Source organism: Lissotriton vulgaris, chromosome 7, assembly GCF_964263255.1.
Source record: "Lissotriton vulgaris chromosome 7, aLisVul1.2, whole genome shotgun sequence".
Classification (NCBI taxonomy): domain Eukaryota; kingdom Metazoa; phylum Chordata; class Amphibia; order Caudata; family Salamandridae; genus Lissotriton; species Lissotriton vulgaris.
Genome location: NC_141695.1, coordinates 1,243,092,742 through 1,243,116,346, shown reverse-complemented (window position 1 = coordinate 1,243,116,346; position 23,605 = coordinate 1,243,092,742). Strand labels below are relative to the sequence as shown.

General features: G+C 46.0%; 1 protein-coding gene across 1 annotated transcript in view; it reads left to right on the top strand.

Annotated features, from left to right (window-relative positions):
• Window positions 1–23,605, top strand: part of THOC3 (THO complex subunit 3) — a 97,700-nt gene that overhangs the window by 47,063 nt on the left and 27,032 nt on the right. The window contains exon 5 of the mRNA XM_086931743.1: window positions 16,377–16,477. Within this exon, the coding sequence (XP_086787869.1) occupies window positions 16,377–16,477 (101 nt within the window). The remainder of the gene's footprint in view (window positions 1–16,376; window positions 16,478–23,605) is intronic.

The window sequence follows — 23,605 nt, the reverse complement described above, 5'->3', positions numbered from 1 at the left end:
GCACCCCTTGCTATCCCATTCACTGCATTCTCCATCTTCTTCCACAGGCCCCTGGTTAGTTCCCCCATTGTGGCTCCTACACATTCAATCCTTTGTTCCTTCACTCAGCAGCCTCGGTCGGCTGTCTCAGCTTCATATTTACCCCTTTATGAATGCTATTATGTATGGAATGAACCCCCTGCTCTGGCAAATCCCCCCCCCCCCCCCCCCCCCATGGCCACCATCCTCCTCCCTCTCTTCCCCCACCCTACCATATCATATCCTTTTTCCATTCTGGGACTTTTAGTTTTATTTATTCCATTTTTGGGCGCTTTTATATAAGCCAAACTCGGCCCGAAGGTATTGAGTGCTTTACATTAGCACCACTTACATTATACAGGAACAATTTGTAAAAACGTGTTACACAGCAGTGGCTTAAAGTAAAATAAATCTCTGCTAACAGGGCTCGACAAATCATAAAAAATGCTCTAGACCTGCAGGTCTAGTAAACTACAAAATCTCCTCGACCTAACTTAAATGAACTTGACCTCAAACTCTGAAAACTGAGCAAATGTGACAAGTTAACAAGATTTAAAAGCATTTTTATGCTCATTTACTTTGTGAGCAATAAAGAAGCCTTTAAATCTTGCTACCTGGTCACATTTCCTCTGCTTTCAGAGGCAGAGGTCAAGTGTCAAGTTTGTATTCCTACTCGCCAGAAAGGGCGAGTAGGACCTAAAAATAGCTCGTCCTTAATCAATCTCACTCGCAAATGCGAGCGGTCGAGTGAATTTTTCGAGCCCTGGCTAACTACACCTTACTATACATTAGTTCAATGCTATATAAAAAACAGGTACTACATTAAGAGCTTGGGTCCCTTGGTTATTACTTCAACATTTGTCACAACTTGAATAGCCAATAACCGTTTCTAAAATTTTAAACACACATTCCAATCACCTTTTTACAAATTTTAATAGCCAGGTTAGATAGCAACATGGATTCCAATAAAAAAAATTATATAAAAGAACAAAGCTAAACAAGCATTGAAAATGCAATAGGTCTCGCCTTTGATTAAGTTAAAGCTATTTTGCTTTGCTAATGTACAGCAAAGCAAATGGCTTTAACGTAATGAAAGGCGAGACCTATTGCATTTTTAATGCTGGTTCAAAGAGCCTCTAATCCCAAGCGATAGCGCGCCATGCACGCGTTGTGGAGAAACGCTGCAACCCATATGCCTGCACATCTTCTGTCCGTCCGCGTACACATCTGGGAATCCGTATTGATTCCAATGGCCCTCGCATGGCAAGACAGCGCATGTGCACTGCTAACACCATGCGAGACCTAAAAATGTTACATTTGCAAAACATATTGGCTTTGCCAATGCTTGTCTAAAAGATTCCAAAACACGTTTTTCCACCTATGCATTTTCCATAGACTTTTTAAACAGATGTGGGAAAATGGCAGGATGGATTTAGATGAAATTTGGCTGTAATATAGATGGAAGGGCCCTTTTTGGTAGTAGATCTGAATTGGTGCAGTAGCGTTAATGTTCTAAGGCACAAAAACTGAGTGATATATTGGGCCGCTGTTCATGAAGATGACCGAACAGTGTATGATTGGGTAAGGAAAGTCCTTACAAAATTAAAAAGCAGCCATATTGTTTTCAAAAAAATTAGTCTGTGTTCTGGATTTGAAGGGGAAATATTGTGTACTACTATTTTAGAAGTGCATATGAAGGAATGAGGCAGTTTAGCACAGTCTGTAAAGGTAGTGAGAAGAGTAGTTCTATTACTATATAAACAATATGGCTGCTTTTTCATTTTGAAAGGGCAAAATATTGTTTAGACCATATTTAGTCTGCATTCTAGGTTTTAAGGGGAAGTCTAGTACAGTGTAATTTTCAGCATGTTTTTTTTTATTGCTGTAAGTACCACAATACTTTTTGGGTAAACTTTTAAAAAAATATGACATTGAAAGTTATGTACCATGCTACAACGTAAATTTACAGTGGCATACCACAGTCCAATATATCACAAAGTTTTTGTGGCATATAACTTTAAACCACTTTAGATCTTTTACCACAAAGGACCCTTCCACCTCATGATCTATATTTCATCTAAATTCTTTTAGCCATATTCCTGCTAGATCTATTTAAAGGAGACACTATGACACAGCACTCCACTCCTCATAGACCCCCCAGGATATAGCGTCATGGATTAGCAAATTTAGCGGCACAAACATGGAAATTTAGCGGCACAAATGTGGAAATTTTGCGGCATTTTATTTTGACGTTTTTCCTACAACAAACAGATATCTTACTTTTTTTTAGTTATTCAACATGAAGCTATGTATATTTGGTTTATTTATAATGTAGACACTTTGTTTGGCTTCAAGGCTTCATATAGGACATAAACATAATAATGAATAAATGCCCCAAAAGCAATCCCCCCAGGGCCCGCCGCACACCACTGCCATTACATTATGGTTAGCCATGGAAATGATAAGCCATAAGATCACCCAACCGCGAAATCGCTTAATCCTGGAGGGTCTGAATAGAGGCAGATGAACAGAATAAAAGTCCCCAAGCGTCCACATAGTACATGCATTTATAAGTATATAATAAGTATATACTAAAGTATATACAAAAGGTCTCACATGCTCGACCTAAAAAGGGAGATTAAAAAGATCTGCTGATTAAAAAAACAACAAAAAAAAAACATCAGAAATGGCTGCGCTTCCTACAAAGTCTGACCATTAAATTTTCTTCTGTATACTACATCTGGGTCATCATCTACTGATTTGTGTTTGCTTCATACAGCAAAGCGTGGTCATTATCTGCCCTGTTGCACATTTCTAGGAGGGCCGGGACCCCATCACTGTATGTTAATTCGGCGACCTGTCCACTTAAAGGAAAACTGAAACGAGAGACACTAATTCACAGTGTGGTTGCCTAAAAAAATGCATTGTGCCATTATTAAAGCCACATATTGAGTGCCCCAATGCTTTTCCTTATCTCTATACTTTTTTACATTTATATGATGACTCAAATGAAATAATTTAAATGTGTTGAGGTAAAATTGAAAGCTCTTGATTGGGTCACCTGCCCCTTTCAGGTAGGCGGGCATGTGTAGTGAGTGGATGCACGAATATGCGCTGGACATGCTCGCCTTCCAGGCTCATCTTATGTTTCAAATGCCATCCTCCTAACACTGCCTCCCTTAGGGCCTTTCTTATACAAATGTGGTCTGCTGCAGATAAGACTGTGAAAAGGATCCTTCCCTAGCAGAAAATCCGCTGAGATTGTGTTTTTGTAGTACATTTCTTTACTGCAGTCTTCACATTGTGGAAACACCAGACACTTTTTAACCTTGATCGACATAGCCAAGTATTTCTTTGGTTTGAAACAAGTGCCTGGCACTTGTTAAATGTGCATGGAACACCCTAATCGTAATGCAGTCCTGGCTTGTGCTGGGCGATGTAGTCTCATTCTCAATAAATCTGTCCCTTGGAGTGTATTAGGAGGTTTGCATTATTTATGCAAAGACTTTTTTTAGGTCTCGCCCTGGCGATTACAGCGCAAAGTGCTGTCTCGCCGCGAGACCTATAGTTACCGGCCCTGCTTCCCGGGAGACAGAAGATGGGCATGCGCAACATGCCGGAATCGGATCAGGTCGCGCGCGCTCAGATTCCGGCATGCTGTTAAGGCACAATGGATCAGGATGCGCACACACACACACACACAGATACACACGTGCACAAACAGGCACACGCGCACACACACAGACACACGATCACACAGACACACGCGCACACTACTTACCTTTTTAATCAAGATGTGTTTTTATTCATGTCTATAGCCCCAGTCCTCTGTTGGCTGAGCTCATCCCAAATGAACCGCAGTTAGTTGATGATATATTGATGCAGAGGCAGGCAAGTTTTTTTCTTTTTCCGAAGGAGCCAACTCCCATTTCTTCTAAGATGTGAAACCCTTGTCCTGTGATCTACTGGCCAGGCTTAGACGTAAAACCTCTTGGGTTGAAACAGATGAATATACTTCTGTAGGGAGTTTTACTCGCTTGTGTAGTTTCATAGGTGGGTTCATTGGTGATCAGGATGCAGATGGAGATTTTGGTCACCTTCCTATTTGTGTAACCAGGTATGCACTAAACAAATAGAATTAATCTTCTGTGTAGTGGGTCTAGATCGACACCTTGTTCTGAGCAGGCTCTGTATGGTTGCCAAGATAAGGCCCTCATCACATCTTACTGGTCAGGTGTGATCCAGCAACTGAGCAGTGAAGGTTTTAAAACTTTTGAGGACATAAGCAAATCCTATCAGGAAGTGGGTTATTGATTGGGGAATGGGTGACCCTGCAAGCTTAATAAAATACCATCTTGTTATCCCAGTTTTTATTCCAAAACCCTACAGTTACACTCTTGCTCCCTGCGTCTCGTTACTCACCAGCGCTTGTTGTATGAGCTTGGGAAAGCCTCACATGACATTCCCTCCTCCCTCCCCTTCTCCTCCCCCAAAAACATCACTCCCCAACTCCTTCATTTTCGCGGGCACTTATGTAAAAATCGCGGCATTTTTACAAAAGTGCCGATTTTGCTGGCACTTTTGTAAAAATCGCGGCATTTTTACAAAGTGCCGATTTCGCGGGAAATCGCGAAATCTTGGAGGGTCTGCTTAGAGAGCTTTCTATTGTTGTCTAAGACCTCTTAAATCACCAGAAGGGTTGTCTGGACTGGTGCAGGGTGTCCACTTGCATAAGTGTACATCATATACCAGGCAAGTTTCTCACCAGGGCAAGCAAAAACTCATCATGTACATCACTGTTCAACTGGCCTTCGATTGGTCATACATGATATCATTGCGGGAACAGTCCGAATGAGTCAACAGTTGTTTCAGTCTCTCATCACTCTGGGCTCTTCATCAGGACCACTGATTTCTGGTGCAAAAGATGCTATTTGCAAATAATGAGTACCAAAGGACACAATTTTCAAACCGATCTTAATAGAGAACAAACCTACTTACTGCTTATCTGTAGTTTTACTGCTGATTATACTTGGAAGTTACAAAAAGCAGCTGGTTTTGGGGGGGGGGAGTGGGAGCATTATCGATACTGGACACTTAAGTTCATTTAAGGAGTCATCCATGTATTGTAGAAGGAAGTCCATCACTTGGAAGGAATGAAAAGAATTAGACTAAAATGTGTATATATAGGCAGCTTCTCAAAATGTAGCTGGGAAGGTCAGCAGTAAATCCTGGAGGTGCCCACGAGACGCGTGCACGCAGTTTGTATAGCAGTGGCCAGTGGTGGTATACATACATGGTGGCTTGTTGGAGAGCCCAACAAGTCCGAAAAACAAGTGAATTAACAAAGGCACCTCATGGTGCGTCACATCTGTGGTAACTGTGTGACTGGTTACCAACGTAAGGGTCAAATAGTTGCCCAACTAGAATGCAATTCTTTTCAAAAATAAGTTGAATAAAGTGAATTAGTTCTGCATGTTGACAGGTGGTGGAACACGCCCAGCAGTGCCGTGGGACTCACACTTCCTTCTCATGGCATGGAAATCAAAGGGTGGGCGCTGCACTTGTAGAAAAAACAAATTGCGATTCTCCTGCAGAAGCTAATAAAAATGAAAGTTAAAAAGGAGATTTTTTTTTTTACTTTGGGGATGGGTGTTGAAGTTGAGGCCTCCTATTTGTTTCGTACTTTCTGTTATGGGGTATAGCTATCAATAGTGCAGCAGGTGCAGTGGCACCGCAGCCTGGTGGGCCCACTGGAGCCCTCTTGTAGTTGTATTTATTTCTGATAGATACATCTGCCGTGTGGATTCCTCACCTTGTGAATATCCCCCTTGCGTCAGCAACATTCAGGAATTCTTTTTGTAGCCTTGCGCCGACGTGGACTTGGACATCGTAGAGACACGGCATCGCACGCGACTCCACTGACGTCACCGACACCTACAATAGGCCCATGCCGGTGTGATGACATCAGTTCCCTTTTTTCCGCGTCGTCGACACTAACGGTTTTGGGATACTCTGTAGCTTCTAGTTACTCTGTTGCTGTATTTCTTCGTTTCTCTGTTCTCTTGCCACTCTGTTCGATAAAATGTCGACAAAGAAGACGGGTTTTAAGCCCTGCAGGGAATGTGGAAAGATGATGTCCGTTACGGACCCACACCAGGACTGTATTTGGTGTTTGAGCTCCGACCGCGACGTGGATGGGTGTTCGTCGTGTCAAAATGAATCCAAAGGCCCTACGTGAAAGGGAGTCTAAGCTTCTTGTGGCAAAACTGAAGGCCGATAAAGTTAGAAAGTCTTCGAAATCCCATTCGAAGAAGTCGAGGTCGAGATCGAGGTCTCGGGAGGCATCGGCTTCGAGGTCTTCGTCGGATCACGCTTCGAGGTCACGTAAGAAGCATAAGAAGAGGAGACATGAGTCCCGACGTCATTCGGGTGTATAGTCTGGCTCGAGGTCGAGATCACCCAAGAAGGTTAGATCTAAAGTAATTCCTCCAAGAGGTTTCGGATCAAGAGGGCGAGGCCTCGCCTTCGGAGTCGCAAGTACATTCTCCGACTCCGGCACCCGATCCAACTCCGGCACCGTCTCCGGCTCAAGATGAGACCGATGATGTTCCTGTGGAGATTGAGGAATCGACTCCTGTTGTTGAGACAGATTCGAATCTACCTCGAGGTCGACCTGAGCATCCACCTTTTCCAGCTCCAGGTCAGGATCCTTCAGCGTTTCTCAACGCTATGTATGATGTTTTCTCAAGGTCTTGGTACCCCTCTGGAGCGCCTTCGGGTCCTATGGGTCCAATGGCTTTTAGTTTGGGGGTGCCTCATTCATATGCCCCGGCACCTTTCATGCCGTTTTTGCTGGCTCCGACCCCGCTGTGGCAGTACCAAGCTCCACCGAGGTCGACGCCGATGTCGACGCCGGCTCGTCCGAAGTCGAAGACTCCAGCACCGGCGTCGCCCGCTCCAAGCAAATCTCTGGAACATCCTTCTAAGCCTTCGGATTCGATTCCGACGTCGGCTCCGGCGCCGTCTGGGTCGACAGTGGATCCGGCTGCACTCTGTGTTAAGCAGAGATCTAGGAGAGAGGCTCAACGTCTACTGGAAGAGCAGAGGTATTGTGAGTCTCATTCAGACTTGGAAGAAGGTGAGCTGGATGAAAATTATTTCGAGGATCTAGCAGAGGCTAGTGGTCTTGAGTTTTCTCCAGAGTGGGTCTTGCCATCAGGTTCTGATGTGCCATCTAAAGATGTTCAGCCATATCACGTGGTGATGAGAAAAGCAGCGGGTCTTTTAGGTTTAAAATTGCCTACTGTTGAGTTTAAATCGAATCTGCTTACTGAGGTTCTTCATTCTCCGAGCTCAGCAGTGGAGCCATTGCTCCCTTTTAATGATGCTTTGACTGATCCCATTATGGAGGTGTGGAAGAAGCCTCTTTCTGCTCCTGCTGTCTCGAAAGGTGTGGCTCGGAGGTATAGAGTGGCTCCTGAAGACCCTGCCTTTTTTTCGTCTCATCCTTCTCCTGAAAGTTTGGTGATCCAGGCGGCATGTTCCAAGAAGTCAGTAGGTGCTTTTCCCCAAGTTCCTGGTGACAAGGAAGCTAAAAAGCAGGATCAAGTGACCAAGAAAACGTTCTCTTCCGCGAGTATGGCGTTAAAATTAACAAATGCCACTTGCCTTATGGGAAGATATATCCACGCTCTTATGGACTCTTTACGTACGTTGATCCCTAAGGTTCCTGAAGACTGCAGAGGTGACTTTGAGGAAGTTTTAGCTGACACTCCAGCTGCAGCTCGTCAGGTTATTCAGAGCGGCCTTGATACTGCAGATTCTGTGGCAAGGATCATGGGGCCTGCTGTTGCCACAAGGCGTTCAGCTTGGTTGAAATCCTCAGATTTTTCTGCTGATGTGCAGTCTGCTTTGTTAGATCTGCCTTTTGATGGTGAAGGACTCTTTGGCAAGAAGGCAGATTCGGCCTTGGAGAGGTTTAAGGATAGCAGGGCGACTGTTAGATCTCTTGGTCTACAAGAGGTTCTACAGCCAGGAAATTCAGAGGCTTTGGTCGCTCTTCTTTTCGTACATTTAGACAAGGTCAGCAGCAGCATCAACAGCAGCAGCAACAGCAAAACACCTTGTATAAGTCGTACAGGGGACGGCAAAGGGCACGTCCTCGAGGGCGTCAGGCCTCTTCCTCCTCCACCCCCCCCAGCCACAGAAAAGCAGCCCTAGATCCGCCATTCAGGATCATGTGGGTCCGGTGGGGGGTCGGCTTACTCACTTTCTACGGGATTGGGAATCGGTTACATCAGATCTTTGGGTTCTCAATCTCGTAGAAAATGGGCATGCCCTTCCCTTTCGGGAATTCCCTCCCAATTACCCTCCTTGCCAGGGACATTGCACAGAGGAACATCTGTTACTCCTACAGGAGGAAGTTCAAACTCTGTTGAGAAAGGGTGCGATAGAGGTGGTCCCGGAGCAGGAAAAAGGTCAGGGATGCTACTCCCGGTAGTTTCTGATCCCCAAGAAGGATGGCAGGCTTCGTCCAATCTTGGATCTCAGGATCTTGAATTTGTATCTGAAACAAGAGAAATTCAAGATGCTCACCCTTGCTCAGGTTCTTCAGGCTCTGCTGGAAGAAGACTGGATGGTGTCGCTCGACTTGCAGGATGCGTACTTTCACATCCCCATCCTGAAGTCGCACAGGAAGTATCTCCGTTTTACGGTGGGATCGCAGCACTATCAGTTTGCGGTCCTTCCGTTTGGGCTTACTACTGCTTCTCGAGTCTTCACCAAGGTGATGGCAGTGGTGGCGGCGCATCTCAGAAGGTCGGGGATTCCTGTATTCCCTTATTTGGACGACTGGCTGATAAAAGCAGTCGCCAGAGAGAGTGCTCCATCATCTGCAGGAGACAACCCAGTTGTTGTACAGGTTGGGTTTTTCGATAAATGTACCCAAATCTCACCTGGTGCCCTCCTAGCGCAACCTGTTCATAGGTGCAGTACTGGACACAACTGTGTCGTGCATTTCCTCCTCCACAAAGGATTTGCGACATACAGGAAATTATTCCTTTATTTTTCAATGGAGCGGTCGTTCCAGTCCTGAAGGTCCTTCGCCTGCTCGGTCTGATGGCTTCTTGCATTCTGTTGGTCAACCATGCACGCTGGCACATGAGGGCGCTCCAGTGGTACCTCCGCAGGCAGTGGTATCAGCACAACGGAGATCTCGGGGAGTCAGTGAGGATCTCCAGAGAAGCTGCGGCGGATGTGTCTTTGTGGGGCGTGGAAAGCAACCTGTCTCAGGGGAAGCCTTTTCAGCTGCCTCCTCCAGTGGCCACAGTGATTTCGGATGCATCCACTCTAGGGTGGGGTGCTCATCTGGGGGATCTGGAGGTCAAGGGTGTTTGGTCTCCAGAGGAAAGGTTGCTTCACATCAACCTTCTGGAATTGCGGGCGATACGTCTGGCGCTCAAGGCCTTCCTCCCTTCCCTTCGCGGTCGGTCAGTTCAAGTCCTGACGGACAACACGACTGCGATGTGGTACATCAACAAGCAGGGAGGAGTGGGGTCGCAGTGTCTCTGCAGAGAGGCTCTGCGTCTCTGGTCCTGGGTTCAGGACCACCAGATTTGTCTGATGGCAAATCTGGCCGGGGTTCTGAACGTGCGTGCAGACAGTCTCAGTCGGCAGTTCTCTGCCGACCACAAGTGGAGGCTTCATCCGGAGGTGGCACGTCACGTCTTTCGGACGTGGGGGACTCCTCAGGTGGACCTGTTTGTCACTCGCGAGAATGCTCACTGCCCTTCATTTTCCACCTCTCCTCTCACCCGCCGCTCCGTCTCCCTCTCAGGGCAGACCTCCTCTCTTAGTTGGAGGGGCAGGTTCTACACCCCCACCTCCAGACATTGATATTTCATGCCTGGAGATTGAACGGGGCAACCTGATTTCCTTTTCTCTCACACCTGACGTGGTGGATGTCATCTTGTCAGCCAGGCGTGACTCCACTAAATTCGTCTATTCATATAGATGGTCAAAATTTGTCACTTGGTGTGGTGGGAATTCTATTGACCCTTTGAGAGCCCGTTTGTCTGAAGTTCTCCAGTTTGCCCTTTCTCTGGTGCAGCAAGGGCTTGCTGTTGCCACGGTTAAGGGCTATCTTTCGGCGCTGTCGGCTTTTCTCTGTTTGCCTGACCAGCCGTCTCTTTTTAAGTCTCCTGTAGTTTTAAGGTTTTTGAAGGGCCTCACAAATAAGTTCCCTCCAACTCCTTTTATTGTGCCTCAGTGGGACTTAAATCTTGTCTTGACCTTATTGATGGGTGCTCCCTTTGAGCCTCTTCATAAATGTCCTATGAGGCTTTTAACTCTTAAGGTAGTCTTCCTCGTTGGAATAACCTCAGCAAGGAGGGTAAGTGAGCTTCAAGCTCTTAATTCCAAGCCCCCTTTCTTGACCATTCAGGCTGATCGAATGGTTCTTAGGACCAGGGCTGCTCTTCTTCCTAAGGTGGTGACTCCTTTCCACCTTAGTCAATCCATTACCCTCCCTACCTTTTATCCTCCCCCACACCCTTCCAAGGAGGAGGAGAGGTTACACCGTCTGGACCCTAGGAGGGCGGTGTCTTTTTACTTGGACAGGGCTAAAGACTGTTGTTTGGATGATCAGTTCTTCGTTGGGTTTGCTGGCTGCAAAAGAGGAAGAGCGGTCCATAAAAGAACATTGTCAAGATGGATCGTCCTCTGTATAAAGATCTGCTACTCTTTGGCCGGTAAGGAACCGCCAGAGGGTATAAGGGCTCATTCTACTAGAGCTAAGTCGTCTACCTCAGCATTGGCTAGAGGTGTTCCTGTAGAGGACATTTGTAGGGCGGCAACTTGGTCTTCCCTCCACACGTTCGCGAAGCATTACTGCTTGGATTCCGAAGTGAGGAGGGACGGCCACTTTGCGTGCTCCGTCCTTCAGGATTTCCTGGTTTAGAGGAGTGGACACCCTCCTCCACGAGTGGGGACTGCTGTGGGACTCTGTTCACAAGGTGAGGAATCCACACGGCAGATGTATCTATCAGAAGAACAAGTTACTTACCTTCGGTAACGCTTTTTCTGGTAGATACAATATCTGCCTGTGGATTCCTCACTGACCCACCCGCCTCCCCGTTGTCCACTCTTCTATACCAGAGTTACTGTAATATATTTATATATTGTAATGTTAAGGAGTTTTTTCCATTGTTTTCTTGCACTTGCTACACACTATGTGTGTTTCTCCTTGGCTATTGTGTATTGTGTACACTATGTATATTTCTACTGTCATTGGTCCGTCCGTGTGCCTCGATGGCACGGAAAAAAGGGCGGAACTGATGTCATCACGCCGGCGTGGGCCTATTGTAGGCGTCGGCGACGTCAGCGGAGTCGCGTGCGATGCCGTGTCTTTATGACGTCCAAGTCCACGTCGGCGCAAGGCTACAAAAAGAATTTCCGAATGTTGCTGACGCAAGGGGGATATTCACAAGGTGAGGAATCCACAGGCAGATATAGTATCTACCAGAAAAAGCGTTACCGAAGGTAAGTAACTTGTTCTTTACTACCAAACCAGGGGATGGGGCTGTTTCCTTGCTTTAATGTGGGACCATGACATCTTTGCTTCGCTATTGTTCCTGCTTTCATTTGTGACACTCTAGAAGGGTTGTTAAATGTTTTGCTTTCTACGTGATGCGGCAGGTTTTTAATCTGAGGAGGACATGGAGATGCAAACAGTGGCTCGAGGGTGTTTGCTGTGTGATCGGATTTCTCGTATCAAGTGGGGTTGTTAAGCTTTGAAGCTGGTTTGGCACAGGCAGCATCTCGTGGACATGGGGCTTGAGTGGTAAGTGCTGATTTCATGAGCAGTTTTGTAAAAATCGCTGCATTTTTATAAAAGTGCTGATTTCGCGGCAAACCGCGAAATCGTGAAATCCTGGAGGGTCTGTGTCTGTATGACACACCACTCCACTCTTGACACTCCATGGCCCATTCCGACACATTGCTCAAGCAAAACTTAAATGAAGTTTTGTTAAATTAGAATACAAATCTCCTCTGTGTGATCCAACATTGCATCTGCTGTGTTAGAGATGTCCTGCAACTTCTAAAAAGTGAAGATACATTTGTTGACCTTGGTTGCCTCACTGGAACTGGTTCATCATCAAGATGAATTGGGGACCAAGAATCAAGTTCTAGAAGAGTTTCAGAATCAGAAATCAGTAATCATTGAAATGGGAGGACTTTGAGAACCACTGCTAAAGAAACCATCTGCACATTCAGGTTGGGGGCATTTTTATTCACAGAAGAATTTGTCTAGTTCCATTGAGGATCTACTTCACAGCCCAGATGTTCAAATATATCAACCGCAAATGGCCCACAAAATATTTCCGATCAACAAAGGAATAAGCCTTAATGTTCACACAAGAATTTACTTATTTAAAGATAAAAAGGAGACTGGAATGCGTCACAGCAAAATCTTATTTCAAGATTTGACACAATTCACCTTTGCCTCACTCCCATTACTGCCAGGAATTACATCTGTTCTCAAGGAGGAAATTTGCTACCATTGTGGGGGATCACCTTTTTAACTCCTCTTTCAATTTCACAGTATCTTTTTCTCACCCACCACAAAAGCATATGCTGCCTGTGTTCTTCCTCTGGAAGAGCCCTAGCAGATGGAGGCTCCAGAGTCAATGCTAGCAATCGGTGGGAAACCCAGCGTTCGCAAGCAGAAAGGAATGGGTGTTTAAGCTAAATAGGAAGCACCAACAGAACAGAAAAAGCAAATCCAAGATCAATGCAAACTGAGAGTTACTAACTATCCAAGACAATGATGTACCTTCTGCGCTGCTCACTCATATCTATGAACTCGTTGATGACTTAGTAATGAGTGTGAGGCCCCTAAACCTCCTTTCTGACTTAGAATCTACGCTTGTATTGCTATATATTGTAATAGTAGTCTTTTGATTTGCATTGACATGCTACTCATGCCCTTTGAGGTGAGGTTTTTATCACTGGCCCTTTATTTGATCTCTTACTCCAAACTGTGAATGGATTTCACTTGTGATGTACGCAGAAGGTGTCCTCATACACGGGTGCCTAAAGTTATGAGAATAATGAATCTAGGACTCATTCTACCCCTTTACTCTGTGCACCAGTGGGGGCTGGGAGGCTTGCCCTCATGCCTGTTCCTAACAGAGTTTATCTTATCAAGACTAGTTATATGTTAAGTTACGTAATAAACAGGAGAAGGGATGTTAGTAGAAAAATGAAACAAAATGACAATGCTAATAAGTGATTAGAATGCTTTGATAGTCCAGTCTTGTTAGAAATGGGATTTTTGGCAAGCTAGGGCATGTGCCAAAGCCAGGCAGAAACCACCACTCTAGTCAGGATAAGGGTGTTACACTCCTAAAATAACCCCTGCTCACCCCGTTGGTAGCTTGGCACGAGCAGTCATGCTTATCTTCGAGGCAGTGTGTAAAGCATTTGCACATAACCAACAGTAATACAGTGTAAGCATTATATATAAGGACACCACACCAGTTTATAAAAATATCCAATTATTTTTAAATACTTAAGGCAAGACCAAAACGATAAAAATCCACAAGACCATACTTAAAAATCCACAGTTATCAAAATACGCTTTAAAACAGTTCATTGATGTTGATCGCTCCGTCTGGGGCCATCACGGAGTCGTGAGCAAACAAATACAAACAGTTCTGGCTGACCGCTGCGTCGAGGGCCAGCTACTGTGTAGGGAAGACCCGTAAACAGTACCTTTTAGAAATGCAGGGTGTCGGCCGGCGACCTCTCGTTGAGCGTCCGAAACCACGGCGTCCGTTCCGGAGGTCGGTGCAGAAGTCGTCGAGCCCTCAAAGTCGCATGCAGGTTGTACTTCTCTCTGTTGGATTCAGGAGTGCTGGAGTAGGCAGGCATCTGGTGCTGCGGTGCGAAGTGCTGCGTGCGGAGCCCTCAGGCAGCGGCTCGGTGTCAGCGTCGGATGGCGTCGTCTGTGAGAACAGGGTCGCGTTGCAAGATGAAGGCGGGGCTAGTCACGGTGCTCGTCACAGTGCTGGCAGGTCACGATGCAAGCAGCGGCGGCGGCGTTGCTGAAGCGCTGTTGTCGGCTGACGAACTGGAGTCGATGGCGTCGGTAGGCCAAGGCTGCGGTGCGGTATGAGGGCGGTGCGTCGTGTAACTTTACCAGCGGTTCCCTCGAACCATAGTACAAGCAGCAGCGTCTATTTTGGCGTGGAGCGGCGTCTTCGAGGAGGCCAAGGAGTCGTTTTGAAGCAAGGCGGTGCAGAGTGTGGTGCCCACAGGTCGCGGTGTGAGCAGCGACTCGGCAGCGTCAGCAGGCGGCGTCAGTGAGACCAGGGTTGTGGTGCGGCATTGCGGTGGTCCCCTCTGCGGTGTCTTCAGGATGTTGTAGACCTCTTCGGGTTGCTTTTCTTCTGTTGCAGCACAAAACACACAGTCCCCAGTGCTGAGGGTAGAAGAGCTTGAAGTCTTTGCTGTTCCTGAGACTTCTTGAACAGGGGACAAGCTCTACCTCTAGCCCTAGGAGAAACTGACAAAAGTAGATTGCAGAAAGTTCAGTCCAGTCCTTTCACTGCCCAAGACAGAAGCAGCCACTGCAGGCCAACACAGCAAAGCACACAGCAAAGTGGTAGTCCCTCCTCACAGCTTCTCCACCTCTTCTTCTTGGCCGTCTTCTTGATCCAAAAGATTTCTAAAGTTCAGGGGTCAGGGCCCCAGTGTTTGTATCCAAAAATCCTTTGATCCTCTAGGCAGAGGGTGTCTGTGCCCAGCCAGAACCAGTTCTGCCTTCTCTGGTGTGATTTTCCTGGCAGGGGGTCTCGACGGCATTGCAGAGCCAGACTAGGCCCTTTGAGCTGTGAGGAAATCTCCCTTTTCCTTCATTGCAGCCTAGGTCTATTCAGCCCTTTCCTGACCTACATAGACTATCGGGAGCCACCCTTGCTTCATAGCCTTCTGCCATTCAAAACCCAGACAGGCAATCCACATTCCAGCAGAGGCACACAGGATGACTGAGCAAGAAAATACCTACTTCCTAAAAGTGGTATTTTCAAACACAGAATGTAAAAATCACCTTTACTAAAAGATGCATTGTTAGATTCTGAGTTCAGGCATACAAAATTTTATTTTCCCACCTAGTTCCCAGGGCCAGTTATGTTTATAAGATGTTATAAACAAACTTCCCATTCTGTCCTATGGGGAACAGGTAACCTTGCAATAGTGAAAAACGAAATGGGCTGTAATTCACTATCAGGACATACCAGGGCATGTCCTACCTTTCACATACACTGCGCCCTCCCCACAGGGGTACTTTGGGCCTACCTTAGGGGTGCCTGACATGTAAGAAATGGCAAGGTTAGGGACCTGCCAGTGTGTGCACGGGCCAATTCAATATGACAGTTACAAACTGCGCGCAGACCCTGCAATGGCAGGTCTGAGGTACCTTTTCCGGGCTACTCACGTGGGTGGCACAATCCTGTGCTGCAGGCCCCCGCGTAGCATTGGATTCCCAGGCCCTGGCACACTCAGTACGCTTTACTAGCGGCTGACAAGTAAACCAAATGGCCACTCATGGAAACACTAATCAATACCACAATTTACACAGAGAGCATATGCACTTTAGCACTGATTAGCAGTGGTAAAGTGCCCAGAGCCCTAAAGCCAAAACAAACAAGTCAGGAAAAGATAGGAGGAAGAAGCAACAAGTTTGGGGATAACCCTGCAAAAAGGGCCATTTCCAACAAGTACTAATAGAACAAGTCTACTAATAAATTATACCCTGCATCAGAACTGTGTTTTTTGCTTACATTCTTTTGTGGCACATCTTTCTTTGCCTTATGTGGGATCCTGGGCCATTCATCAGGAACTCTTCTCATTCAAAGCCTGCCTTGCATTCCTTACGCACACACTTCCACAGCAATGACCCACCTGAAGTTAGTGATGCTCCAGTGTCCTTTAGTTAAGTCTAAGATCACCTTATTGCTACAGAGGGTAGTATATTTAGGGTCCCTCACTTACCTTGGAGTGAGGTTATAGAAGCTCTCAGGGCTAGAAGTGTCATGCTGAGGGTTTGAAAAAACGTACTGTTTCCTCACAGCAAGTGTATTTGCAAGGGGTAGGATGTAGTGTAACAATCATGGACCTTCACAATTTCACTTGCTGTTCCTAGTTATGAGCCAGTTAATCAGCCTGCATAGCCTTGGTCTTAAATTATGACGTGAATATTGGTGCTATTTCTTTGCGACCATTAGATGGTCTGTGGCTTCAGCTAAATTCTTACTCTTGTACTCCATCACACTTACTGTTAAATTTTGTTCCCACAGACTTGACTGGCCGGTGAGAACACTAAGCTTCAGCCACGATGGGAAAATGTTGGCTTCGGCATCTGAGGATCATTTTATTGATATTGCCCAGGTGGAAACAGGTACGGTTTGTATCAGCACTGTAGGAATTTCCTAATCAGAAAGATTGTATGTGGGAGATTGGGTTTGAGGAGAATTTGTGAGATGTAGTATAAATGTGTTGGACACGCTCACGCATGTAAACACACATCACACTCTCTCTCTCTCTCTCTCTCTCTATCTCTCTCTCTCTCTCTCTCTCTCTCTCTCTCTCTCTCTCTCTCTCTCTCTCTCTCTCTCTCTCTCTCTCTCTCTCTCTCTCTCTCTCTCTCTCTCTCTCTCTCTCTCTCTCTCTCTCTCTCTCTCTCTCTCTCTCTCTCTCTCTCTCTCTCTCTCTCTCTCTCTCTCTCTCTCTCTCTCTCTCTCTCTCTCTCTCTCAAAGGCGCTCACACTAGAGATCCACCAGCACCCTCATACACTAATTTGCAGACACCTGCACACTCACTCATAAACTAACTCTCACTAGTTCTTATGCAGACTGTAACTCACACACATATTAACTCAACTCTATTTCCTTCTTTGATTGTGTGTTGCAAGAAACATACATTTTACCTCTGCACCGCAACAGGTGTGGTGTTTATTGGTCGTGCTGTGGGATTCTGAAACAGTTATTGTAAGTGGTTTAGCGCCTCTCAAAAACTATACTCCGCTAAGAAAAGACTTCCAGGAAGAACCTTCTTTAGGGTCTCCTCCCCCAAAAGGTGACATTAAAAGAAACATTCCTGATTACAATCTTATTCCAAAGATAGGCTAGCAGAATGTACAGCTGAGACAAAGATAGCTTCATGCCAGGCTTTGATCATCAGGAACAACATGCCTCCAGAAGCCCACCTTTTGCCATCATCGACTCTGCCTTTCACAGCACATAGTATTTGAGTGGCCACATGAAGGAAAGAGAATTAGGGAGGGTGGAGCTAGGAAGGAAATGTGGTATGAAATAATGATCACATGGTAGTCACAGTGGCCATCTGTTAAATCTGTAACAATTCACTGGATTATATAAATATCAATATCTTCACATTAAGAAAACACTTATAAGAAGTATGGTACAAACAACATCACTCAATCTAAAGTTTATTTTACTGTATTTAAACTTGTATTGTTTTCCAAGGTGTTACCTTAGGTTCATGTTGTGTCACAAGTGCCAGCTGTGAGAAAGTGCTGCATGGTAGCCCCCACTTTTTACTGAACTGCTGATGTGCTTTCACTGAGTGTTCCCTGGGCTCCTGCTAATCAGGTAGCCAGGGCCTATGTTCTTACCCTAAAACTGCATAGAAAAGCACCCCCAATTGGCATCTCTGGCAACAGGTCAGCCCCTGGTAAATGGTCCCAGAGGTCCCCAGGGCATTATGACCAGGAAAGGCATATAAGGGCTGTTGCATTTTTTGTGCCTCCCTTAGAGGTCCTTTACCTCTACACACAAACGCTGCCTTTGCAGGCTGCGTGTCTTGGTGCAGAACAAAGTGAAGAGTCGACATGGCACATGTCCCTGTGTCTATTGATCAAGTGAGGGAGGAGGAAAATCTGATCCCTTCAGTTTCCTTATTTTGAGCTTAACTAATCAAGGGGGGAAAGGATCACTTGTCCTGCAAAAACCTGGCTATGCAGAAAAAATCCGATGTGTCTCCGGTATAAAACCCTCATGCACGTGTTTTCTGAATCGTGGTAGCGGTATGTCTTGGTTCTCCGCTCTTCATACACATGTGCATAATCATAGGGTTAGTTTGGTTATGCAGCCTCCACCAGAAGGTTCTTACCCAAAGTTAAAAACAGTAGTGATGTGGATGGTGCTCAGTTTAAAAATACCCGGACAGCCAGTTCTTTCACTTTATTGGGTCTGGATTCAGGTAGCCCATGAGGGAATGTTAATATGCGTGCGTTCCGTGAATACATTAGGAATTCTAACGCACTAATGGTCATTAAAAATGGTTGACATGTTTCAGCCCGTTCTGCCAGATTAGGACTTAAGGGCTTTCTTCAGGACCAACTGTGATTAGTGAAAAAAGTCAAAAAATTACAACAATCATTTGTCTTATTGTAAACAGTGTAAGAAAAAGGGAAATTTTCAACCTGTTTCTTTTGAATGTGGTCACAATGTACCTGTAAAACATACAGACGTAAAGAAGGGTAAGGGTGAGGGGAGACACCTATATGTAGTGATTTTCTACAGACATTTTAAAATCATGTTTTATAGTAGCTGAAAGTTGGCAATACTTTACAGACCCCTTAGTAAATGGCGGTGTCAACTCTCTTTCTCCACAAAACATGCACAAAATAATCGCATTAAGATTGGACATATATTTAGGCATGTCGAATAAACTAGTGTCATCGCTTAAGTGCACTGCTCAGAATTAGACATTTGCGTGCGTAAGTGTCCCAGGGGGGGTTCCGGTTGTTGTTCCAGGCCTTCAATTATCTCGGGGTTAGGAGTAAAGACAAACATAGGGGCCTTGAGTAAGGACTTTAAAGAAGGTTTTATTGGAATGTAAGTCTTTTTCTGCATAACAGGATTATCAATCCGGTAGGAAAAATCAGTCTTGCAAAGAGTTCAACAAAATAACAGTAGGGTTTGGGACACATCCGTCGGTGACTCCTAAGGACCAATGGTAGGAGGGCTTCGGGCCGGTTCTTCTCTCCGTAGCCGCCCGGCGTTGTCCGAGAGGTCCGCCAACACCCAAAAGCGAAAAGACAGACAAGAAGACTAAGGTTACTGGGACGTCCAATACGTACAACTTCTTAAGGGAGGGGGGTGAAGGAAACCCAGTGCAAGTGAACCCTCTAACGAGGCGCAGTGCTTTCAGTGCTCGTGAGGGGAAGGGCACAAGGGATACAAGGTACACTCCGAGGCGGTACTATTCGGTAGGGACGCTACGTCGTCCAACCCACCCTGCTACCCGGCCCCGTACCTTGTCAAGCCACGTTCCTCCCTCGGGACCGTGGCAGGGCGAAGCACCGGAACGTTGGCCTCCTGGCTTCTCGAACACAGCAGGGCTCGTCTGCAGCTCGTCCTCCTTCCGGGTCTCACTCGCGTTGATCCTTCCGGTCCGCAAACAGTCCTCCTCGAGGGAAACGCCGTCCCCCGAGGAAACAGTGCTTCCGCTATTTGACGTTGCTCCGTAGAGAAGGGGCGTGGCTGACGTACCCGGCTCGTTCCAATTAAAGGAGCCGATTCCCATTTCAGGAGGGGTCCAGTATTCGTCTTGCTTCTCGCTCCACTCGGTCTCGGGCAGCTGTGGGGACAATGTGCAAGGTGAGAGGGGAGCGGCGGACCACCAGTCCAGATCATTACGGGGTTCACCCAGCACCCCGTCACAGTAAGGTATCGTAAAAAGGACCTGTGACTGCGTACAGGAGCATTAACATGCACCGGGCGCAAAACGTTAATAGCGGTAAAATTAGTGTCATTGCTAAAGTGCACTGCTCCAAGTTTGGCATGTGCACGCATAGAGTATCGTGAGAAAAAGACCTGTAACTGCGTGCGGGAGCATTGATTTCACTGGGCGCATTACGTAAATGACGTAACAGCTGGTTAAAATAGATGTTAACAGACATACCTTCAATGTGTAGAATTTACACTTCCTTCGGGCTGTGCAGGGGTTCGAGGGGGCTAAACTATAGAAAGAGGTAGCGGAACATTAGTTTGTGTATACTTGCGGTTCCAATTTGGAGAGACTGGATGGAAAAGCGCCTCTGGTACCTTTTAGCTCCTGTCCTCGAGCGTCGCATGTGCTGACTCTGCCCCCGTAACCCGGAAGTAGCTGTAAGTCGCTACCGGGTCTGTTTATAAGGAACCTCCCATCATAGTCACTGAAAGAGGACTAATACGATCAATGCGTGTACATTGGGCTTTTTTTAAGTTTCATCTACATTTCAAAAAGATTTTAAACACGCTAAGCTCATAGAAAAGTCAAGTTTTTTTTTTTTTTTAAACAAAGCTTAGAGCCGCAATTGAAACTGTTCAAAGGCATGGTGGCCTAACGGGAGTATTTCTTAGAAGTAATTTGCATATATAAGTTAACAAAAGAATTTGGACTATATGGATAATTGTTATAAATCTAGCATCATGCTAAATGTTATTATAGATGTTCCGATGTATTGGAACGAGACTGTCAGTCTCATCTAGAGAAGTTAACACTGAAGCAGATGTTGCTGCCCGGGAAATAACGTTTAAGGATAATCATTAACGTTAGGCTATATATAAATGGCCTACATTCGGGCTTTTACACGATGTCCTGATGAAATAAGGGTTTTAACTTCGTCAGGAAAGAAGAGGGGGAAGGTTTTTACCAAAGGTGGGCGGGACCCAATGTGGTCCACGGGGATGAGAAATAGATGTAAGTGTTCAGGATTCTCCTTTGTCAGAAAACAAGTGACTATCCCGGTCATTGTATCATTCAGTTTATCCAAGTGGAGGAATAGTTTTATTTTGCCAGGCTCAGCCAAGGAATATTATTATTGGGGCCCATGGAGTCCGTTTTGAGTCTGTGGACCCAGCGTTGTTCCTTTTCGAAAAGGATCTTTTCTGAATTCCTGTCTTTGTTAGTTAGGGTTTCTAAAATGACCCAATTGAGTTCTTCTACTGTGTGGCTTTTTTCCAAATAATGATTGGCCATTTTGGTGGTGCTTTTTTTACATGTTGCCCGGGCAAGTTATCATATATACCACGTGACTCGTGTTGCAGTTGGTATGGTTCCTCATGGTCCATTTGAAGTTCGGGAGGAGTTCTAGTTCTTTTGTAGGTTGGGTTAGGCTACAGACCAGGCAGGAGCCACAGGGGTAGTGACCTGTAACAGATGGATGTTCCCATAGATTTGTTCTGCTGCATAACCAAACTAACCCTATGATTATGCATACACATGTATGAAGAGCGGAGAACCAATATATTCCGCTACCACGATTCAGAAAACACGTGCATGAGGGATTTTTACCGGAGACACTTCAGATTTTTTTTCTGCATACCCAGGTTTTTGCAGGACAAGTGATCCTTCCCCCCCTTGATTAGTTAAACATGTCCCTGTGTGCCATGCCTACAACCCACTGCCCTCGCATAGATTAGTCACCCCTTTAGCTGGGTGCACTATATCAGTGGTGAAGTTACAGGCCCTGTACCCCTACAGTGTCTAAATCAATTCTTAAACATTGTAAGTGCAGTGCTGCCATTAAGCGTATTTGGTGCTGGGAGTTTGTCATTACGAACTTCACAGCACCATAATGGCTACATTGAAAACTGAGAAGTTTGGTATCCAACTTCTCAGCACATTAACCCCTTCGCTGCTGATGACGAGCTCAGCTCGTCATCAGCCACGGTGGCCGTGTGCGGATGACGAGCTGAGCTCGTCATGTAACGCGGCTTTTAGAAAAAAGCCGCACAGCGCAAAAATAACCGCCGCGCGCATGTGGTTAAACCCACACTGATGCAAGTGTGGGATTTAATGAAAATGCACACAGAGGGCATCTTAGGGATAGATTCCTCTGAAAAACGACCTACCACTAGTGTCCAGGCTGAGTGGCTGCTTTCAGCTGCAACCACCAGACATGTGTCTGGACCCCTTCGTCGAGAGCCTGTGCTCGCTGGAGCCTGAAACAATGCGCATCCTGGGTAGAGATGAAAAGCTTACTCCCCAGGATGGGCAGGGTCCACGAAGGGTAAGCTTACAGCCTTTGTGAGTTTCCCTAGGCCACTTGCTGCTTTCCCCACTGGTTCTGACCCCCACGTAGGCCTTATAAGGAGTTGGTGACGTCAGTCGGAGTCGCGCGCGATGCCGTGCTCCTGTGACGTCGTCCACACCGGCATGCTACAAAAGAATTTTCCGAACGTTGCTGACGCAGGGGGATATTCACAAGATGAGGAATCCACAGGCAGATACTGTATCCACCAGAAAAAGCGTTACCGAAGGTAAGTAACTTGTTCATTACAATTGAAACTGTTTACAAACTGCATTACTACTGTAAAGTAGTAATTGCTTACCTGTGTCAGGCTTTCTTGGTACTAGAAAATAAAGTAACTAAAAGAATATTTTTATACAAAAACAATTGGTCTGAAGTTAAGTCTTTGAGTGTGTTAAATCATTTGCTGACTGAGTGTGTACAACAAATGCTTAACACTGTCCTCTGATACAGCCTTACTGCTCGACCACACTTCAACAAATAGAGTGTAAGATGCGATCAACTTTTACCTCTGCCTACCGTTGGGGTTCCACTGGACTCTGTGCACACAATACCTCACTTTGGTATAGTATATACAGAGCCAGCTTCCTACAACATCTTAGTAAAGAAAAGTTAAAGTTGCAACTAAGTTTATTGCAAAAGCTCATGTTTTTTCAAAGGTATGCTACAAATATGTACCAAATCTTTTACTATTCTCTATTGATAACCAGCCACAGAGTCCAGTTGACTGAGTCCTGTGGGAGGCTCTGTTAGCTTATCCAGAGTGCAACTAAGCCACAAAAGTAATCCAGTAAATGTGAGAAAGTGCCATCTTTCTTGCATTGGTATGCCCCCACTTTTTTCTGACTGCCAATGTGCTTTGACTGAGTGTGCCCTGGGCTCCTGCCAACCAGGTACCCAGGGCCTGTGTTCCTTCCCTAAAACTGTGTTGAAACTAAAACCCAATTGGCATCTCCGGACACCTGTCAGCCCCTAGTAAATGGCACCCAGGGCATGGTGACCAGTGAAGACCCCTAAGGGCTGCAGTACATATTGTGCCACCCTTTAGGGCCCTTTACCCTGGCACCCACTCACTGCCTTTGCAGGCTGAGTGCCTAAGTACAGATCTAAACAAAGAGTCGACATGGCACACATCCATGTGAGCCATGCCCACAAACCTACTGCCCTGGCATACATCAGTCACCCCTCTAGCTGGGTGCCCTATGCCAGTGGTGTGGGCACAGGTGCATGAGCCCTGTGCCCCTTCAGTACCCAGGGCCATTCCTGGGCACTGTAAGTGCAGTGATTCCACTAAGAGTATATAGTGCTGGGAGGTCAACATTACAAACTCCACAACACCATAATGGCTACACTGAAGACTGACAAGTTTGGTATCAAACTTCTCAGCACCGTAAATCCACACTGATGCCAGTGTGGGATTTAATTAAAAATGCACCACAGAGGGCATCTTAGAGGTGCCCCCTGAAACCTAACCTAATCCACGT